This window comes from Fundulus heteroclitus, chromosome 13 (assembly GCF_011125445.2).
Source record: "Fundulus heteroclitus isolate FHET01 chromosome 13, MU-UCD_Fhet_4.1, whole genome shotgun sequence".
Taxonomy (NCBI): Eukaryota; Metazoa; Chordata; class Actinopteri; order Cyprinodontiformes; family Fundulidae; genus Fundulus; species Fundulus heteroclitus.
The window spans coordinates 14,341,168-14,362,073 of NC_046373.1; the positions used below are offsets into that span (position 1 = coordinate 14,341,168).

Below are 20,906 nucleotides of genomic sequence, written 5' to 3' on the forward strand. Positions count from 1 at the left end.
AAAAGAAAATATGTGATCAAAATAATTCCTTCCCCCCTCAGCAACAATATTACAGTTAAATAGATGAGACGTTAAATTGCATCTGATAATTTAATCATCTTTTGCTGAGAAGTGATGACATATAAGAACAGCAGCCTAAGACTGCAACTTTCGTTCCAGGGATGATTTTAAAAGACATACCAACAAAAACAAATCTGTACGAGATGGAAAAACAACAAACAGAACAAACCCAAAGGCTTTCAAACATATGGGATGCTTTTAGAGTAATGTATAGACTTTGCTGGACTTTCCTCAGAAATTAGTCTTTGTTAATTGCTCTGCCAAACTTGTAAACTGCTCTGCCGTGGCCAAAATAAAGAGCCAAAAAGATGCGGAAGGCAGCAGGCAGCATGATTTACTAGAAACTTGGGATATTACAAGTCGTGGGAACGTAAACTGCGCCTAACTTAATTAAATAAGACAGAATACAGCCTTAAAGAACGGGGGTAAGAGAGCGCGTGAAAAAACGTCCAGATATACATTTACCCCCCCCAACAGGACAAGAAGGGAAAAGTAGCGTTTTATCTTTAACTTCTCCAGAGATCCACAAGTTAACATATGACAGACGGAAACTTTAGGAGGAGTGGAGGAAGCGGTTGAAGGCGTTGTAGGCCGACTCCAGATCGAAGAGCATCTGGCGAACCTGATTATCATCCAGCTCGTCTGAGGCAGACATGCCGCTGAGGGTCGTCAACCTGTAGCAGAAACCACACGAGAGATGACCATCACTCAAAAACAAATGGTAAGATCTTCCCGCTTTGCTTCTGCTCTCTCAACATTAACTTTGTTATATGAACATAAAGACACTCTTATTTATCATGCATTAAAAACACAAAACATTGTATAGAACTCAAACCGGCTAAAATACAACCAGCTTAAATATTGAGTCAATTGTTATATGAACCATTCTTTTTTCAAAACCGGCTGATTATATATGTAAAACAATTTCAATACATAAATGATTGAAAAAGAACTGTTTGGCACTGCAAAAACAGACCTTAAAATAAGTAAAATGTTCTTAAAATTTAGGTTTTTGTCCTTGATTTGAGCAGGTAAATGATATTATCTGCCAATGGAATGAGTATTTTGACCCCTAAAATAAGATAATTAGATATCCTGCACTTGAAATAAGACGATGGAGATCAGTTGTTCCTATTTTAAGTGCAAAAAACTTATTCCATTGGCAGATAATCTTATTTACCTGCTCAAATCAAGGACAGATACACTAATTTTAAGAAAATATTACTTATTTTTAGTTCAGTTTTTGCAGTGTGTGTGTGCATGTTTTTGATGTTTATGCTTTTTATGTTGAGCTGAAACACTTCGCACTGTCCAGGTTCTAAACATCTGATCCAAACTGTCACCTCCACTTGACAGGAAATCGATCAGGATGGTCAAGAACGGCCCAGGAACCCCCAAGCTTCAAGATGAAAATGAATAAAAATAAAAACAAAAAACTGGAAGATGTCGCAATACCAGTGTTACAGTCCTCAGCAAAGTCATTTTAACATATCCATGGTCTGAGAGGGTGCCAACGAAGAAGGAAGCGCCTGCTTCAAAGCGGACACCTTTAAGCGCCACAGAAATATGCAACTACCCACACGGACAAGCCAAGTATCTTTTGAAGTAAAGCGTCATGGTCAGGTGAGGAAAGAATTTGAGCTTTTTAGTCCTTCAGACCAAAAAACACTGGGCTAAGATGGAGGTGGCAGCATAAAGCCGTGGGAGTGTTTCCTTGCCATGGGAACTAGTGCCTCATACAAAGTAGGTGGAATTATCACAAATCAAGAACTTGATGGATGACATATACACACTGCAAAAACGGATCTAAAAATAAGTAAAATGTTCTTAAAGGTAGTGTATTTGTCCTTGATTTGAGCAGGTGAATAAGATTATCTGCCAACGGAATCAGTATTTTGACCCCTAAAATAAGATAATTAGACATCCTGCACTTGAAATAACACGATGGAGATGAGTTGTTCCTATTTTAAGTGCAAAAATCTTATTCCATTGGCAAATCATCTTATTAACCTGCTCAAATCAAGGACAAATGCACTAATTTTAAGAAGATTTTACTTATTTTAAGTTCCGTTTTTGCAGTGCATACGTGTCAACATAAAAATGATCACGAACATTAAATGTGTTGAAACGTTATGGACTATGCCTAAGCGTTTTCCTAGAAAGGCGACTAATTTAAATAACCTCTACCTATTCTGATAAGAAGAGTCGCCAAAGATGGCTTGTTAATGCCAGCAAAAAAAGTTCAGCTTCTGTGCAACTTGTTAGGGAGCATTTAACCATATATGTGTGAGAGTGTAACTATATTGTTAATGAAAGAAAAACCCACAGTGGTGGGGCGAGCTGGTGCCGCAGCGGGTAGTGTGACCCATGTACGGAGGCCCGGTGTAGGTACCAGATTGACTCAGGTCCTGCGTCTTCTGATGACGTCACTATACATTGTTGGTTTAACGTTTGCTCAATTGCGCAAAATATTGTAATTGGTCGGGACAACTTACTAAAGTAATTATAGCGGGGTGTAGGTTTTATTCGAGAGCGGGATTGCGGCTTGTAAACGGACAATTTTACGAAGAAAATCGCCATGGTCCCTGCGCCTCCCGATGACGTCACCAGATTCTCCGTGGGCCTTGCGCCTCCCGATGACGTCACCTTATGGCAACGCCACTCAAACAAACTACATAGAGCCCGCGGTCTGCATTTGTAACGAATCAATTTTATTAAGTTAATTTAGCGGTTTCTTTTTTCTCAAAAGCTTGAACAAATATTCAAGCCATTTTACAAATAAATAAAAAAAACAACAAATATTTGACAATTGGCTCAATGTTTGGAAGAATATTGTTAACAAAAATGGAAGGGCTAGCCAGACTAATTTATCCAGCATTTATCTTAAATGTACCAAATACCACAATAAAAAAATAATCAAATTCATCACAATTTCATCTGGAATAATAAAAAAACATGTGATCAGAAAGAACAACATCAGTACAAAAAGGAGGAATGAACGTTATTGATTTTACAGTGATGAATGCCGTGATAAAATTAAATTTGGCTGCTGACTTTTATTAAAAATTAAATGAGTTTATGGTTTAGCTTCCCTTCACAACTTAAAAAAAATTGGAGGAATTAAATTTCTCTAAGGTTGTAACTTCTTTGATCCTGCAAAATTACCGATTAAATTGTCAGACTACCACACAAGTATTCCAAAATGATGTTAAAAGTTTTCATGCCTCGACTAATTTACAGGAAAATAACCGTAAATTAACAAAATAAAATTGATTTGTAACTAATGGAGACCGCGGGCGCATAATCTAGTTTGTTTGAGTTGAGTTGCCATATGTAGACGTCATCGGGTAGCACCCGAGTCAATCTGGTACCTACACCGGCTTCGACTCCGATCCGCGGTACTTTGCCGCACATCTCCCGCTCTTCCACCCCCCTTCCTGTCAGCCTACTGTGTTAAAAAAAAAAAAAAGCGAGCCACTAGAGCGGCAAAAAAGCCCAAAAAAACCCAGAGTGGTCACTGAAATAACTTGAAACTGATAATAAACAAAAAATTACTTCAAATTTACCAATGAAATTGCTTTTTAATTGCTGTTCAATATAATCATTTAAAAAATAATGTGATAAAACAGGCCTGGACAAAAATACTGGTACCTGTAACTTAACATTTTGCTGTCCAAGCTTTTGAGGCGATCACTGCGGCCAAACATTTTCTGTAACTGTCAATGAGACCTCTGCACCTGTCGGCAGGTATTTTGGCTTATTCCTCGTCAGCAAACTGCTCCAGTTGTCTCAGGTTCGAAGGGCGCCTTCTCCAGACGGAGCGTTTCAGCTTCTTTTATAGACGTTTAATAGGATTTAGTTCAAGGCTCGTAGAAGGCCACTTCAGAATAGTCCCATATTTCGCTCTTAGCCATTCTTTGGTGGTTCTAGCAGCGTGTTGTGCAATTCTCCTGTTGGAAGACCCGTGACCTACGACTGAAACTAAAGGCGCAGTTTCACCGGCCCTACTCGTTTTCGCCCGCTCAGCTCCTCCCTACTCGGCTTACCTTGGCTCGTTTTCTGACTCAGTTTGCCTAGAAATACCTGGCAGAGGGGGAAACGTCCCTCATTAAATTTTTATTTAGAATTACTTTCCTCAGTTTCAAGTTATTTCAGTGACCACTGTGGGATTTTCTTTCATTCCAATAGGGGTACCAAAAACGCGTCCCCGTCTGTATATTTGATTTTCCCTGATTTGTTTTCAGTTACCACCTTGAAAGAAGGAGGATTCGAATGCATCACTGAAGCCCTAAATTACAAAGACATTAATGGCGAGTATGAGTGCATGTAAACTCCTGACCAGCGATGTAATTTACAAAGAGTAACTTAACTGACACAGGACCCAATAACAACATAAACAATGGAGACCGCTCACTGAAACTCACCACAGGTTTACTTTGTCCTTAGCCTCCGAGTCTGGAGGCATGTTGCTCATTCTGTTCATGGTTTCCATCAGCTCTCTCAGGTCGGGTTGGATCTGTAGCCAGAATAAAAAAAAACACCGTGAGCAAATGTTCACTTTTTAACTTTTGTAGCGTGCAGGCATAACGTGAGACTGAAGTCAGAATCACCTCGTCCATGGCTCTGATCTCCAGTCTCAGCTTGTCCATAACAGTGATGAAGAGCTACGGTCCAGATATGGTGGGAGACAGGGACAATGTTAAAAACGTGTTAAGTTCATGTTTTTAATTGTGCTTTTCAGTTTCTGATATTCTGCTAGACGCTCATGTGACCAATGGTAAAGTTGCTAGGGAATAGTACTGGTAATCTCCACTCCCAATTCAAAATAACTTAATATTAATACACTGATCACACTAGAAGACATACAGAAACTATATCTGCAATGCAACGGTTCAGGTTGCCCTTGTCGTCTTTGATGGTAATCGGCCGATCTTCCTTGATCCTCTCCATAGCAAGTGGGCAGTCGAGCTAAAGGACAAAATGACAATGACAGACACATCAAAGTGGGACAATTTACCACACCGCAACAGTTAAATATGAGTTAAAATAATACAGATTTTTACTCACTCTGTACTTCCTGCAGAATTCATCGATGGAGCCCACGTCAGAGCCTTGCACCTGTTTGAAAGCGGCTTTATACTGAACCAAAAGTCTGGAGCAGGAAGCCGTGTACCTAAAATACAATCCCCCTCCGGATTAATAACACATCCATTCGTAGTTAACGGCCATGTATTAAGGTGAAGTGGAACTTACTCATTGGGGGATACACAGTCTTTGATGTATGCCTTCTCCAATGCCTGCAGGGTCTTTACAACAGCAAACAGCTCGGCCATGTTGTCGTACCTTGAGGAACGCAGAAGAGAAAATGTCACAGAAATGCCCCGTTCAGCTGATCTTCAATCAAGCAGAATTGAGGTGACACTTACTTTTCTCGTTCCCGCGCATTCTTGTAAAGTTTAACTTCCTGAAATACCAGAAAATAAAATGGAGCTCATTTATGCATTTATCACAAGTTGTTCTAGTAACTAAACAAATTGCTCAAAGCTGATAAATTTCAGTTAAAAAAAAGAGGACTTTTAGGGTTTTTCCTTAAATTTGACACAATAATTGACTAATATTTACCTCGTACAACTCAGGTTTATTAGCCGGAGCTGTGTGAAGAAAATCAACGAAGTTGAGTAAAATACCGGAAATGAAAATGCGAAGGTTGACTCTTCAGTAGTCCTGACAAATTCATGAAAGATGTACTTCGGATTAACCTCACCTGCCCCCACTCCTCCGCTGCCTGCTATCCCATGGAACATGATGCTGATGTATCAGAAGTTGATCTGAAAAACACGAGTTATATTTTAAATCACATCTCTAAGCGTAAAAACTAATTTCGGACAGTTTTTGTGACAGAATGTTTAGGATTTATGGCTATTTCTCTTAAAAGATTGTTAAAATCCACTTTTTGCCAACAAAGGATGACTGAAAAAAAATCTTTGAGCAACGGTCTTCTTTTTTAACAACAGAACACAACCGTATTCTGGTGGAAGGGGACTGATTTTATCAACAGTCATCAGCTTGAGGGTTTTATGGTGTTTTTTCATGCGTTCGGGTGCAGGTCAGAGCCACATTTAGCTCTTTAGCCCCTCGACATATCACATTTTCCAATTTACATAATTAAGTTGCTATACCTACAGGCAGTAGAAAGACTAGATTTAACATCTGAAAAGAATTTCCACAACAATATAGCAACGATATAAGGGATATTTGTTTCTTGTGTCATGTTTACGTCAGACAAGGTACACTGCAAAAACAGATCTAAAAATAAGTAAAATGTTCTTAAAGTTAGTGTATTTGTCCTTGATTTGATCAGGTAAATGAGATTATTTGCCAATGGAATGAGTATTTTGACCCCTAATATAAGATAATTAGACGTCCTGCACTTGAAATAAGATGATGGAGATGAGTTGTTCGTATTTTAAGGTCAAAAATCTTGTTCCATTGGCAAATCATCTTATTTACCTGCTCAAATCAAGGACAAATACACATATTTTAAGAATATTTTACTTATTTTAAGTTCTGTTTTTGTAATGTAATATCTACCTTCTTTTTAAAAGTGGCCAGTCCTGAAATATAGAGTGGACTCAGCTTGTGTTGTTTTTTGTAAAAAAAAAAAAAAAAAAAAAAAAAAAAAAAAAAAAAAAAAAAATAGTGTGCTTCTTTGTTTTAAATGCTAAAAATAATATTTTTTGCTTTGTACTAAAATAACATAAGAGATTCTTCTTTTAACTAAAAAGAAAAGTACAAGCAATTTGAAACTCTAGAATAATTATAGATCAGTACTTGGTTAAGACCAAGGTAAAATAGTTATAAAGGGCCAAGGTGGAACTGAAAAGAATAGCTATGTATTGAGGTTTAGGCAAAACAAATTACATTTAACAAGAATTATAAAATATTATATGAAAAAGAAAACACGTGTATAATAATACATTCGAGGAAAAAGCAAACACAAAAGTACCTAATGTGATATTTTTTTTAAAGATTGGACAATGTCATTTTTATCAAACATCTACAAGAAACAAAACGAGAGAAAGCTTTAAATGAAAGATCAACAGCAAAATGTCTGCAGACGTTTTGTAGGTTTGATTATAGTAGTTAAATGTTCACAGTACAGTAGGAGTTAAAGTAAAATTTTCTTCAAATGTTGCATGGAAGGCCGCAAATGATTATCAATGTGTTTAGTGAGTTATTGTTCTGTATTTATTTCTATAACACTTTTATATAATAGACTCATTACTCATGGTAATAATACATAACCTACAATTTATTAGGAGTGAAAGAGAATAAATGCAAATAAACGGGGCCTACAGAAACATTTTCTTAAGCGTCTTCTTAAGTAAACTTAACTAGATAATACAAAATTGAATTATCATTTTATTTACTTTGAGGTAGTGTATTTGTTTTATTTACAGACCTAGGATACCCGACTGTAAAGGCTTATTACTTAAAAGAAATTAACATGAGTGGAAAAATGGAAATTAATCTAATTCCAACGTGTTTTTAACACCGATGAAGATTTACATCAAGCACAGACTTATATCATTGCCAATGTTCTATATTTTGAGCCTTTGTAACATGTGGCTTCCTGGTATAAACTAAACTGTTTAAAGTTTGCTGTCAAAAAAACATTCTAACCATGTATAACTGATCGATTTTAACTTGGCCTGGTTGATATGAGTCGAGGATTACAACAATTTTAGCAAGACAGTAGCTTTCTCTGGAAGAACTAGAACAACCACATCACTATGTCGTGTTTAAAAACTTGGATTGTAAACTCAATATTTGTTGTTTATACAATTCTATATTAAAGTTTGACGTCGAAACAGTCGAAGCTAACTCGTTAGCACTTCCTTGATGCTTTTGTGAGACTGAGCTCCGATATTTAACCACTTTTAACCAACTAGCGACATCTAAAAACCACGAACCACGACAGTGCGCATTACAAGTCCAAAATATGTGTCGGCGCGTCAATAAAAAGCGTAATAAAGTCAAAAAACTGTTTAAACACTTTACTTACTCGCCCGAGGAGCTGCTATGACATCAATGTAAACACGCCCTCAGACGAGGACCAGCATACGTCAAAACAATAGGTGCCCTCCGTGCCTCCGGAAAGAAAAAGAATCAATACAAAAACACTTTGGGTGTGGGCATGTATTTTTTTAATTCATCATAAATCCGATATTTTATAAGATTTGATTTTATTAAGGTACAAACGGAAATAAACACATATGTTAAGTTTGGATCAGATTTTGTTTTTGAACAGGCAAACGACACGGACAGCCTACCGTTAAGGCGGTAGACTCAAACTGAGGCGAGGGAAACGTCTTTGCTGGAAGAAAAAGAGTCTAGTTTGTCTTAATCATCAAAGTTTGGTGAGTGGAAGAATTTAAAGAAAGTCCGAAAATATTTTTTGTTTAGCATTTTTCCGGGTTCTGAAGTGATATGAACGTTTGAGACGAGTCTGAACAGCAAATGCGAGACGAAACGATTCAAGCAGGGCTCGCTTGAGATGTGAACGACAATAATTTGGTGTTATTTATATGGCTTTATTTTGTTTTCAAAAATGAAATAAGTTATTCTTTTTTTGTTCTGTTACATATTTAATGGGATCTTAATAATTTTTTTTGATTATGTTATCTTGTTTTTGCGTGATTTCAGAGTACACTGTAAGCTAAAGTAATTTTGTGTTTTATTTTATTTATTTACTTTATAATGAAAGTTTTTACAATTGTTTTTATAACCCCAAAATCTTTCCAAAATCAATCCAATTTTCTTTCCATTCACAGTGTCTCATCAGTTCCACACTTCCACAGCTTTCATTGTTGTTGTCATCTTCCTTTTAAACAAGAAACTTGTTTAGGCTCTCTGTAGATAGTCTAGCTGATTGATTGGTTGATTGATTGATTGATTGATTGATTGAGATTTTACAGTATGTCGAGTAGGGCTGTACTATTTTGCCAAAAATATATATTGCAATTTATTTTTGACCATAATTGCGATTGTGATTTAACTTAGACTTTCCTCTGCATTAACCACAAGCAACAAAAATGGCTTTGTAAACAAAGACTATTTAAAACAAGAAATGTAACTGTTTTTATTAATCAGAATATTATTATTTAAGAGAATAGCTTGCTGAGTTGGACATCAATCCTTGTCGAACTTAAACTGCAAAGTGCAACCAACAAATAAGTGTATATACATTAAACAGTTGTACTGGTACTTAATGCTATGGTGAGATTCTTGAAAGTTTCTGGTAAAAACGTATGGCTTATAAATAAACTCTAAAACAAGTAATACATTTACACTATCTCATTGTTGCAGCTCTCTTTCCTTCCTTGTGGAGGCAAACCCACTTTAAACATATTGAATATATTACAACACCTAAAGGATGAGTCTGATCCATTAATTGTTACATAGCCAAACATTGCAGACCTCTGCAAATAGGAAATTGCATTGTTTTTTTATTGGGATTATATTGCAAATGTGATTAATGTAAACCCTTCTTTAATGTTTTGCAGGTTTTTTTTTCATCATGAAAACGTCTAAGGCAGCACCACAGAGCTCCTCTCAGGAAGAATGTGGAGTTTGGTTGGACACGGTGCAGCTGAAAGAAAAGGTTAAACAGGTAAATCCAGGAGGAGTTTATACACAAACGTAATAGCTCTCTTGGGGTCTTCCCTTACTGTTTTTTTAATTGCTCATTTTATTCTCTTTTTTTTTTTCCAGAAACGACTTGCCCCTCCTATCTCTAAACTGTTGAATCCCTTGACTGAAGGTGGTGGTTACAGGTTGGCTGTAGCGCTCAACTTCACTCAGACTAAAATGGAAATGCCAAAGACTAAACAGAGCTCCATATCAGCTTTTTTCACACCGAAACAAAAAGGTAAGCATGTCAATTCTTTTACATGAATAGAGTTTGTGCTGGAAAAGTATGAAAACTATCAACAGGTGGGAAATTTTAGTGTTTTCCATGTCACTTTTTTTATGCTGGACAGGGCCCCATCAAAATAAATAAAGATTTCTGTTTTTACATATTCCTGAGAGATCTTATTCTAACCAGTTCAAATCCATGCAATGTTTCCACACTCTAAAGCATCTGAAAAATGATGTGTTTACATTTAAGTATTTTCTAGGTGTAGATATTAGATATAAGCATTGGAATTTTTTATTTATTTTATTCATTTTAGACTTTGATTTTCTTACAGACTTGACTTGGTTGAAAAATCTGTGACAAATTCACAATTTACTTTAATTTTTACTTTAAAATTAACCAAAATAGGAAATGTTTGGAAAACTGAAAATTGCAAATTAAAAAATGTGTAGGAACCCTGTGGAAAAATCTGTCTAAAGGAAGTAAAGCTGCTGTGTAATAACGTGCATAACTTTTAACTATTGAATTTTTCCAAAAGTTCTCCGCAAGCTGTCTTCCACCGAAGCGCCAACCCCGGATCCAGCACGGCCCTCGTCACCGTCCACCACAACCGAACCCTCGACTGTGTCATCTTTGAGAAAACGAACACGTGAATCGTCTAATTCCGATTTGGAAAAGGAAGATATGGCAGAGACCAAAGCGACAGCACGACAGGATGAAAGAAGCTCCCGTTCAGCTTTACTGAAGCGTGAATCTGTAGAGTGGAAACTTCCTCCATGCAAGAGGAGGCCCCATGAGCCCTCGCTGTTGCCAAATGACAGTCAAACCTCTCTGCAGCCATGGAGTCGGGGCTCTCTGCTCACCTGTAGCGAGGACTCTGAGGAGCTCAGCAGTGATGGGTCAAGTTTTCTAGACGGTGTTCAAAATTCAGAGGGTTTTGCAAATCTGATAGACGAGAGAGGAAAAACGTCGACTCAGAAACCTGCTGAAAACTACTCTCCTATAAAAGATGAGAAAGAAAACAGCAGATTAGTCTCCTATAAGTCGCCAAGTAAATGTATTTCCCTGTCCCATCTTGGAACCCTGTCAAATCGTAAGTGGGCAGAACTGAAAAACACTTCACCACAAAAACAACCGGAGCACTCGGGGAACCATCTTGTGAAAGGAGGACACTTTAACTTGTCGTGGAGAAGAAGCTCTCCTTTTAAGAAACAGCAGAAATGCAGCGAAGCAGACGAGGCCAGCTTGGCTACGTTGTTCACTCAGGACTCGGAGGGCTTCAGGGTGATAGCGCATCGGGGTCTCCAGACCAGGAGCCCGCTCAAAGATCAGAGCAACCTGAGTACTGGCTCGGTGAGAAGTTGTGCTTACAAGCCTGTGGTGAAGGAGGAGGAGGAAGAGGATGAAATGCTCTTCACCCAAGACTCTCAGGGAAACATGGTGATCAAACACTGAAGCAATGCTTTGTGTCCATTGTTGACTATTCTTTTCCCCTGGATTTTTTTGCAGGTTTTTTTTTTTTTTTTTTTAACATTTGAATTTTTCTTCAATGAAAACAAAAACTCTTACAAGTCAGAACTGAAAGATTTTATCTTTATTTGAAAAAAAATGATACGCACTACACAAATCTATTGTAAACTTAACGTTGGTTTTCTGTATATTTCTATTTGTGCCTTGCTGGTGCTCTGTGTTGTATTTGATTACAGATTAAAGTGATAGACACAAAGAGTGCTAAATTGAACTACAGACAAATTTCATAATTTTATAGAGGTTAAAATAGAATACAGTGGAGAGTCCAAAAGAGAGAAATAGTCTTTTTCATGGTAGTGTAATATTTTCTTTTTAATAAAAGGATTTGATAGGATGAGAAATCCTTATCTTCACTTCTCACATCCCTCAGAGCTCAGCCTCATGCTAATATGCCGCCTAGTGGTGAACACAGCATTGTGCTTTAACACAAATGTCTTGCTATGGCACAGGCATGTAGCTATTTTACTGTAACCTGATCACCTACACTGGGGGTTGTGTTAACAGCTTAAAATTGCCAAAAAAAAGTACAAACACAGCAGAGGAGTTAACCTGACAGTACCTATCTATTACAAACCTTTGGTTTACAGCGGCCTGCAAAACAAACCTCTTCCACACTTTGTGGAGACCATAAACTTCAATGTATTTGGCTTGAATTTTGTGCGAGACCAACACAAATAATTAGTAATCATTTTGAAACGAATATAATGCATTTTGTTTTTAAATAAAATTTTAACCAATAAAAATATGTCTCTCCTGCAAAAGGCTCTTGTCTTTTGGGAGTATGTCGCTAAATGCTTCACCCATCTAGAGCATCTGAACAGCAATGTTAAAATCTCATCACAAATTTGCAACTAAATTTAGGGTCTGGACTTTGACTTGGGTCATTTTAACACATAAATATGCTCTGATCTAAACCTTTAAACTGTCGCTCTGGATGTGTGTTTATTGTTGTTATTCTGCAGGAAAGTCAACGCTTTATCTTTTCATAAACTCTCACCAGGTTTCCTGTCCCAGCTGAAGAAAAGAATCCCTACAGCGTGATCTTTCAGCTTTGCTATGAAACGTCTCCATAAACCTAATCACTGACCAGTCTGCTGTGTTCCTTTGACTTCAGGACACTGCTTTAACTACTAGATTTTATGTAGAGGCATCGGAGTAAAAGGTATTTAAAAACATATGCACCTCACATATTTTTATTAGTAAAATTTTTTGAAAAGCTTGCATCATTTAATTTCAAAATAATGCACAACTTTTTCTTGGTCTGTCACATAAAACCTTGATAAAATACAATGAAGGTTACAAAAGTAGAGATGCACCGATCCGATACCTGGATCGAATATCGGCTCAGAGATTGGCTAATTAGCCGGATCGGATATCGGATGAATGATGCCGATCAAGTAATCTTTTAATTTATTTATTAGCAATGCAGTTACAGCGATCTAGTCACTTCTGCTCACGGCGGTTACATCATCAAGCCAAGCACGTACAGCAGCTGGTGATGAGCAAACACAGAGCAACATGGAGCAAGCGCCGGACCGAGTCAAGTCTGCTATTTGGAAACATTTCAAACTTGATACGCCAACCAGTCCGAGTGCGACATACAACGTCTGCAACGCATAAGTTGCGAGGGGTGGTTAATTCAACACCACAAACGTGGCGAGGTTTACAGTTTATCGATTCAACAGTAGTATCGGATCGGTATCAGGAATTAGCCGATACACTCAGCCCAGGTATCGGTATCGGATTGGTTCAGATAAAACTGGATCGGTGCATCTCTATACAAAAAGGTGATGAAGTTAAACGGATGTGAAGGGATTCCTGACATGCGTATCAGCCTGCGATCTCAGTGGGCTCTGTCACCAGCTTGGAGCCGTCCCAAACTGTCTTGAACTGCTCCGGGACGGGAAACTCCCTCTGCAAAGGAATGAATGCAAGAAGATCACCGCGAGCGCCCCGGCAAAACACAATGTCAACACAAACTGGAGAGTCGTGTAATGTTTATCCGGGAGTGTGGAGCCCGCCTCCTGCTCTCTCACTCACGTAGTCATCTTCTCCTGCAGGGATCAGGATGTTCATCTCAGAGCTCTTGGCACTGACGATGTTGCAGTTGAGAGCGGCTTTGCTCAGGTAGACTTGGCAGCCCTCCGTCTTGTTGATGGAAATAGTAGGAACCATTCCCAACACCTGCAGAAATACACAATGAGATAATAAAATCATCTAGCAGGTCAGCGACTTGTGTTAAAACATAAAAATACTGGCTGCTTATACAGCAAAAGTGTTGTTTTTGCCTAAAACAACACAGTAATAAATGTATTTATTCAATTAAAATAGACAGACTTTATTAGTTATGTAAGGGATAACATCCAACGAGGGCTCAATTTTTAGAAATTAATGGACTTTGCGGAAACAACATCATGCCTCCGTGTTCTGATAATGGAGACCTTGGAGGGTATTATTCTGCTTATACCAGGGTCACTTACCAAATAAATATTAAATCAATTATTAATACTTTTTTTCACCGTTAAAATCGTACAATTTTGACAAGAAGTGGCTGAGAGAACTATTTCATATCTCTCGTTGTGACACAAGGTATGTTGTCTTGCCATTACCAGCTAACATTTGAGCCAGCGCAATAATTTAGAACAATCAGGCTATTTGACCAGAACTTTTTTTATAGGTACCCTATATCACTTTTTAACGGACACCCTGCAGCCAATCAGAATTGAGTATTCAAACAGACCATGGTATAATGATATTTAAATGTCAATAACTGAAGTTTTACGATTGAATGTGTAGCTCAATTGACAAAATTATTTTGTGAAACTAATGTTTTGCAAAAAGATTTCTTTTCCTTTATTTTGCATTGCACCATGAATAATTTAAGCCATGAAAATAGTGTCAATGACAATAACACTAAAGTCTGATTGGCTAAGCTGGGCAGCAAGTCAACGCTAGGCCAATCGCCTTTAACTATACCAGTCTTACTTGTATTAATTGACTTTAATGGGAAAGTCTGAAAAGATAAAATAGATTCAAGATATCCTGCTGTAGAGCATTTTAAAATAATTAAATAAAAGCAAGTTTAGAAAAACTAACATTCATATTTTCATAGACATTTATTAAGTAATTTTCTTTTACTGATTTTAAATCATTAAATCAGTAATCAGTTTCATTATGTATTTATGTATTGATTCAACTCTGTCTCTCTAAAAAGTAACAAAGAAAGGTAAGAAACAACAGGTGTGTACCTGCCATACTTAAAGGGGATTATTGGCCTGAAGTCAGGCGCAAAATGGATTTAAGGAGCTGCTGTAACATGCACACCCACACACACACACACACATATATATATATATATATATATATATATATATATATATATATATATATATATATATATACAGTGTATACAGTGTATATACAGTGTATACAGTGTATATATATATATATATATATATATATATATATATATATATATATATATATATATATATATATATATATATTACTGACCTGTAGCTGGATGGCTCTGGAGTTGATGACCTCTACAATCCCTACAGCGTTCTCAAAAACCAGACCAAGCTTTTTACAATTATCTGGGGAAAGACAAAACAAACCAAGCTAAGGAAAATTGTCATAAGACGTCTATAATTATAGCTCTGTGTCTTGGCAGCTCACCTATGATGATGGAGTTAATTTTGCCCTTGACCTGCAGGGTGGAGTTGTTGCAGCCAAAGACGTACACCACCTGCTTCAACTCCGTCTCCTCGATCACCAGGTCGTGTTTCTGCTCAAAGTGTTCCTTCAACAAAGAGGGAGTGGATTTAAATTTTCAATACTTAAGTGTATGCATGAGAAAACTATGAACCTAGGTAATTGGGATTAAGATAACTAAGTTTTGCATACCACCCTCCACTTTTTTCCCTCCAGCTCCAGCAGAGGGGGTCTTTTCTGGGAAGCTGCTTTGGGAGAGCTCACAGGCTGGGGATCCTTGCTTTTTACCGGCGATGCTTGAGAACGAAGGTTGGGGTTCTTATGGGTCTTCTGCTCCTCTGAGACATGCTTTAGACCTAAACATGTTCGAGAACATCTCAGTAAATTAGAATGTATATGAAAATGTGATTAATTTGTAAAAGAAAAAGTTGTTTATAGATTAATTTTACACAATAGTAACCTTTACTTCATTTTTGCTGATTCACTTTCTCAAAAACTAGATTTTATGTAGAGGCATCGGAGTAAAAGGAATTTGGATACATAGGCACCTCACGTATTTTTATTAGTGAAATTTGTAAAAGAAAAAGTTTATAGATTAATTTTACACAATAGTAACCTTTATTTCATTTTTGATGATTCACTTTCTCAAAACTTTGAATATTACATCAGAAAAATTCTTTTAGAAAATTGAGTGGAAGGAAAAACTGTGGCAGAGAAGTTTTCATAAGCCATGTGTAAATCTCTCCCAAACTCGTTAGGGAAGAATCATAAAGAAAAAATGTAAACGCTTGTTTTAAGTCCTATTGACCTGTTTTAGGTTTACCTTTAGTGATACCCATGCCCTGGTTGAGTTGGGCGAACAAAGCTGAGTGCTGAGGCGTTGCACTGTCTGTCTGAGGCTTGGAGTCATCCTCAGTAAAGACCGGTGGAGGGCCGGGGGGAGGAGGGGGAGGAGGTGGACAGGGGGCAGTGGGTGTGAGAGATGTAGGAGCAATGGGACCCTGTGGGAAGAAAAAAAAAACAACATTAGGACTTCATTGTGGTTAAAGGACAAGTCAAACTTGTAACGTTAGAAATAGCAGCTGTAATTATAAAAATGTCCATTTGAGGGAGTTAAACGCTGACCCTGAATTCTCAGCACGAAATAGGAGCTGGAAGATGTCAGGCTGGGTTTTATTGTATAGTCTTTAGTCTTCTGATATGAGGCTCTTAGAGTTATTGTAGATGGGTTTATTAATTAATAACGGTTGGTCTTCAATCACGCCGAGCTGCTGCTTTACCGTGAGGCGTTGCAGAGGGTCAGGCTCAGTCCAGCATTACTTAGTACTGATTTTGTAGTCGCCATCTGGCTTTCTGATAGTTATGCGATGCTGCTGGTAGATGGCGTCACATCTGTTTATATCTGCTTATCGCGCCTCTGATTGACCTCATGGTCTCCTGAAAAAAAAGCTGGGGGCGGGCATTTACCTGATTCACTTAAACCTGACTTGACATAGTCGCACCTCCTGAGCCTGGTGTGGCCTCGGTGAAACAGATAAAGCCAGGATGCTCTGATCACGCTATGTCAAGCCTGGCTTAATCTCTTATTCTGCATTTCTAAATTCTGCCTTTGAGAAACAGACCTCTGATTTCATTTCCATGTGGACGCAGCCTGAATCATAACTGGTGTGGAGGGCATTAGTGACATGGGAACCAGATGAGTACAATTAACTGAGCCCAGAGCATGTGAGTACAGAGCTGAGCAAAATTGACTTATACACACAGAAATAAACAAACAAAAATCAAGGAGTACATAAAAGGATCTTTTAAAAAAAAACAATGGCTAAAGTTATCTCTAAAATAAAATTAAATAAGAATATAAAGCAAAACACAAGCAGAATATGGTTTATTAACTAGTCTGACGACCCCAAACGCTTTACACTACAATCATTCATTCACTCATTCACCCCCTGACGGTGGTGAGCTATGTTAGCAGCCACAGCTGCCCTTGGGTAGACTGACAGAGGCGGGCTGTCTTACATCATCGCCACGTCTGACCACCGCCTGCAGGCAATTCAGGTGAAGTGTCTTGCCCAAGGACACAAAGACTGAGACAGTTGGAGCGAGGGATCAAACCGGCAACCCGCCAATTGCAGGACGAACTCCCTAACTCCTGCGCCATCCGTCGCCCCATACAAAAAAATAGCTGAAAGTAACTAAGTGGCAAAATTCAAAAATAATTACAACCTGAAAATTATCCAATTACAAAATCAAATTGACAAAAGAAAAACATTTATAAATCAAGAAGCTATGAGGGCCGCCGTTATTATTTTCTGCCATTTTTAAGACCCAGCCATTAAATCGTGAAGATAGAGTAATCAAGAGACCAATAGAACCAGAGCTAAAAAGGTTAATGTCTTCTTGTCTTCAATTATCTCATGCGGTACACAGTTAACACAGACTGCAGGTCAGAGCCTGGTTATCAGTCCACAGGGGACAGCTGGAACAAATATTTGATAGCTCACTGACAGGAGTTGTAAAAAGTGTGGCGCTGACAGGCGTAGCGACTGACTGGAACAGTTTGCCGCTATGGGGTTTTCATTCCAGACATTAATCTCCAATTCCAGCTCCTTTTCTTTGCCCCGGGCCTGTTGTGTTGCAGCTGAACTGTACACACATGTGTCTGTATGTCAGAGAATGGGGGGGCGTCATTAAAACCCGTAAACGAGCGGCAGACGGCAGCTGTGCCGAACCTCAACCGGCCCTGCAGTTTGGGTTACGGCACAGGCAGCCAGTGTACACAGGACCCCTTTTGTCGAGGTCCTTCTCTGAAGAAACCCTCCATTCAAGTAAACCCTGAGGGCCACCTGTCGGGGCAGCACACTTCCCTTCTTGTGCACGCACACACGTCGGCTCTGTCGGCTGACAGCAGGAGCAACAGCTGACACAAACAGCCTCTGCAGGCTCTCAGGTTTCCGCGTGCAGAAAACACATGTGGACACAGTTGTTCGGCATCGGACAGATATTTATCCTCACATTAAAGGAGAAGAATGAGATTGTGAGCGCAAACGTGGAGAAACAGCTGCACCCGACGCTCAGCAATGCACCTGGGTTTATCGACCAGAAATAAATGTATAGATAACGGAGGCACGTTGTGGTTTTACGAGGTGCCGTGAGCAACCTTTTGCTCTGAAATTCCAACAACCTGGAGGCTTTTGCAACTTCTGGAGAAAAATCTTAGAAACTGAAACAAAATTGTGTATTTATTTGAAATCTTTTAACTTATACAATTACAACTAACATATACAGCTTCTAGTATTTGATTCATGCCCCTTGAACTTTTCACCTTATATCATATTAAAAGCACAAAATACAGAGTTTATGTGATAAACAGACACGAAGCAGTACTTAATTGTAAAGTGGAAGGAAAATGATGCAAGTTTTGTTTTTTGTTTTTTAAGCCCCATCGAGTCAATTCTCTTTAATAGAAATTAAAGCAAGCCGTTTGCAAATTTACCTGTTTTACATTAGAGCCTGAAAGTTTTGCATGTTCCTCTTTGCATTCAGAAGGCCTGGATTGGTCTGAGGAACTGTTTTCAAGTCTTCCCAAAGTTGCTCAGATGGGTTTAGTTTGGATCTTTGACAACAATTCTAACACACGAATATCCTTTGATACTATTTAATTACTGCCTCTGTGAAAAGAGGCAGTAATTAATGAACAGAGCTCAGTGAGATGTTCTAAGGTTAAGATATTTTTTTATAAGTCAACTCAGCTTTTGTCTTCTGTAAAAGTAGTCAAACATGGTTATATATTTTTTTTCTAAATCCTCTGAAAGGAGGAGACTTTAATGTTTGTAAAACAAGTCGATGAAATAGCTTTTTCACAAATGCTATCGGTTTTACAGGACTTTAAACATAGAAGATGCAATTTAAAGGTCTATCAAACATGGCGGACTCTTCTGAAAAAATGAAGGAGTCCTACAATGAAAATCTGCAACTTTATTCGACCAGATTCCCTTTTATGAGGTGAAAAACACGTTTGGCACAGTTTTGGCACATTTGACACAGTTGTGCCTAAATGACAGTAAAACCATTGTGGATCAAGTATTCTTCTTCTGATTCAGTCCAGATTAGCTGCAGTTATAGTAAATATGTTGATAGATATAATCTGAGGAGTTTAATAGTTTTTTCACAAGGACTTTTATTGTGTTTTTCACCATTTATGTAGAAATAAATTGATTTCACTTTGTTTGACCACCAGACACAGTAACATCTGCGATAGTGATTCCACTGGAAAAAATAATATTTTTTCTATCTTATCTTTAGTCTTGTACCAAAAGGTTGCATTTAGACCTGATAATTGTGGAGCTATTCTTGATTTATTTCAGTTGTGTATTTTTGAGGTGGAAATTGCCTCTTAAACCCTGTGAGCTTAACATGTTCTAAACTTCTTCAATAAATCTTCTTCTGCCGTGTCCCCTCATGCTGTTCACCGAGATTAAATTACACACAGTCAGTGTGAGTGTCACACTTTTCAGATTTTTATTTTCGTGAAATTCAGAAAATCAGGTCTCCTTTTCCTTTCACTTCACAATAATGTCCCACTGTGTGTTGAAATATTGCAAAAGGTCTCCAAAAATACAATAAAGGTTTGTAATTTTTCAAAATGAGAAACGGTAGAAAGGTTTGAGGAGTCCAAGTATATTTACAACGTACTGTACAAGGAAAAGGTCAAATTAAACCAAGATTTATTTTCCTGCCACGATAATCTCTGGGATCTACTGAGGAGTTCCCAAGCAAGAACATCCAAAAGCAGAAGAGTGCGTGGGAGTGGCCGAGGTTTTTGAGAGCTCTGCAGAGAGCCGTGCTGTGCAGCCACTGAGGAGAAGTTCATTCATTCATTCATGCTCTCTGCAGTGGTTTACGTAACCCTGCTGCTTCATCACTAAAAATGGAAGTGTTTAAAAAAAAGAAAGAAAAGAAAAGAAAAAAGCTGGTTTAAAAATACCATGGCAGAACCACAGCTGAGATAACACACTGCTGCTTTTCAACAGAAAAACAACAGAATTAATTCACATTGTTGTAATTACAAAGGAATCTGACTCACGGTCTTGCTCCACACCAGTCCGGTCGTGTGGTGCTGCTTGATGAAGGACTGCATTTCAGTCCAGATCGACAGGTAGGAGTGCACCCAGTCCACATGACGTCTGTCACTGGGAGAGTGGGGGGGACAGAGGAGTCAAAGCAGGAAGGAGGAAGATTAGGAAGAAGGTAAGATAGTAGGGAGCCCGTTAGGACTGGAGGATGCTGTGGATCGATTGCTAAATATGTATCATTATGAATCAAAACAAGTTGGCAGAAAACATGTTTAAAAACTCTTTTTTTTTTCAAAATCAGTGCCAACTTTTACAGAAAGTGTGTATTCCACAAAGCATTTGAGTTTTCTTAGACTCGGAATTACTTTGAAATACAATCCCAGTCGACGTCAACTCTGGTTAAGCCAGAGAATACAAAGCCGCTGATCGTAAGATTTATGATTCACTTTTACTTTTTCAGAATAACCCCCCCCCTTCCCCCCCCCCCCCCCCCCCCCCCCCAAAAAAAAACCAAAAAAAACCCAGCAGTGCTCGTCCAGATCCAATTCCAGTTATTTCTTCAGGATAACCAAACACGACTAAGCAGCTGCAAAGTTAATGCTTTGATT

The 20,906-nt window shown here is 38.2% G+C and overlaps 3 protein-coding genes across 3 annotated transcripts in view; 1 reads left to right on the top strand and 2 right to left on the bottom strand.

Moving 5' to 3' along the window:
• Positions 1-76: 76 nt before the first annotated feature.
• vps28 (VPS28 subunit of ESCRT-I) lies at positions 77-8,217 on the bottom strand. Its single transcript, XM_036145154.1, has 10 exons — positions 8,126-8,217; positions 5,825-5,888; positions 5,683-5,711; positions 5,487-5,524; positions 5,314-5,403; positions 5,128-5,233; positions 4,927-5,028; positions 4,671-4,724; positions 4,485-4,576; positions 77-734 (listed from the first exon to the last, which is right to left on the bottom strand). Exons 2-10 carry the CDS (start codon positions 5,862-5,864, stop codon positions 614-616), a joined length of 672 nt encoding a protein of 223 aa, XP_036001047.1. The 5' UTR covers positions 5,865-5,888; positions 8,126-8,217; the 3' UTR covers positions 77-613.
• Positions 8,218-8,362: 145 nt separating this feature from the next.
• LOC105930378 (aurora kinase A and ninein-interacting protein) lies at positions 8,363-11,505 on the top strand. Its single transcript, XM_036145155.1, has 4 exons — positions 8,363-8,481; positions 9,629-9,733; positions 9,835-9,991; positions 10,518-11,505. The coding sequence occupies exons 2-4, from the start codon at positions 9,641-9,643 to the stop codon at positions 11,432-11,434; spliced, it is 1,167 nt and encodes a 388-aa protein (XP_036001048.1). The 5' UTR covers positions 8,363-8,481; positions 9,629-9,640; the 3' UTR covers positions 11,435-11,505.
• A 1,402-nt stretch (positions 11,506-12,907) lies between these two features.
• cap2 (cyclase associated actin cytoskeleton regulatory protein 2) overlaps positions 12,908-20,906 on the bottom strand; it is a 28,376-nt gene continuing 20,377 nt past the window's right edge. Inside the window, exons 7-13 of the mRNA XM_012868561.3 lie at positions 20,310-20,415; positions 16,047-16,224; positions 15,416-15,579; positions 15,188-15,311; positions 15,023-15,105; positions 13,550-13,693; positions 12,908-13,423 (exon numbers count right to left, since the gene is read on the bottom strand). Coding sequence (XP_012724015.2) covers positions 13,340-13,423; positions 13,550-13,693; positions 15,023-15,105; positions 15,188-15,311; positions 15,416-15,579; positions 16,047-16,224; positions 20,310-20,415 — 883 coding nt within the window. The 3' untranslated portion in view covers positions 12,908-13,339. The remainder of the gene's footprint in view (positions 13,424-13,549; positions 13,694-15,022; positions 15,106-15,187; positions 15,312-15,415; positions 15,580-16,046; positions 16,225-20,309; positions 20,416-20,906) is intronic.

Bases quoted from the DNA above. Each gene is read 5' to 3' on its own strand.
- vps28 (XM_036145154.1), bottom strand. From the start codon at position 5,864: ATGTTCCATGGGATAGCAGGCAGCGGAGGAGTGGGGGCAG. The intron at 5,712-5,824 runs GTGAGGTTAATC...TTCTTCACACAG, and splicing joins CAGCGGAGGAGTGGGGGCAG to CTCCGGCTAATAAACCTGAG. The intron at 4,577-4,670 runs GTGATTCTGACT...TTCTGGCTACAG, and splicing joins AGATCAGAGCCATGGACGAG to ATCCAACCCGACCTGAGAGA.
- LOC105930378 (XM_036145155.1), top strand. From the start codon at position 9,641: ATGAAAACGTCTAAGGCAGCACCACAGAGCTCCTCTCAGGAAGAATGT. The intron at 9,734-9,834 runs GTAAATCCAGGA...TTTTTTTTCCAG, and splicing joins TGAAAGAAAAGGTTAAACAG to AAACGACTTGCCCCTCCTAT. The intron at 9,992-10,517 runs GTAAGCATGTCA...TTTTTCCAAAAG, and splicing joins TTTCACACCGAAACAAAAAG to TTCTCCGCAAGCTGTCTTCC.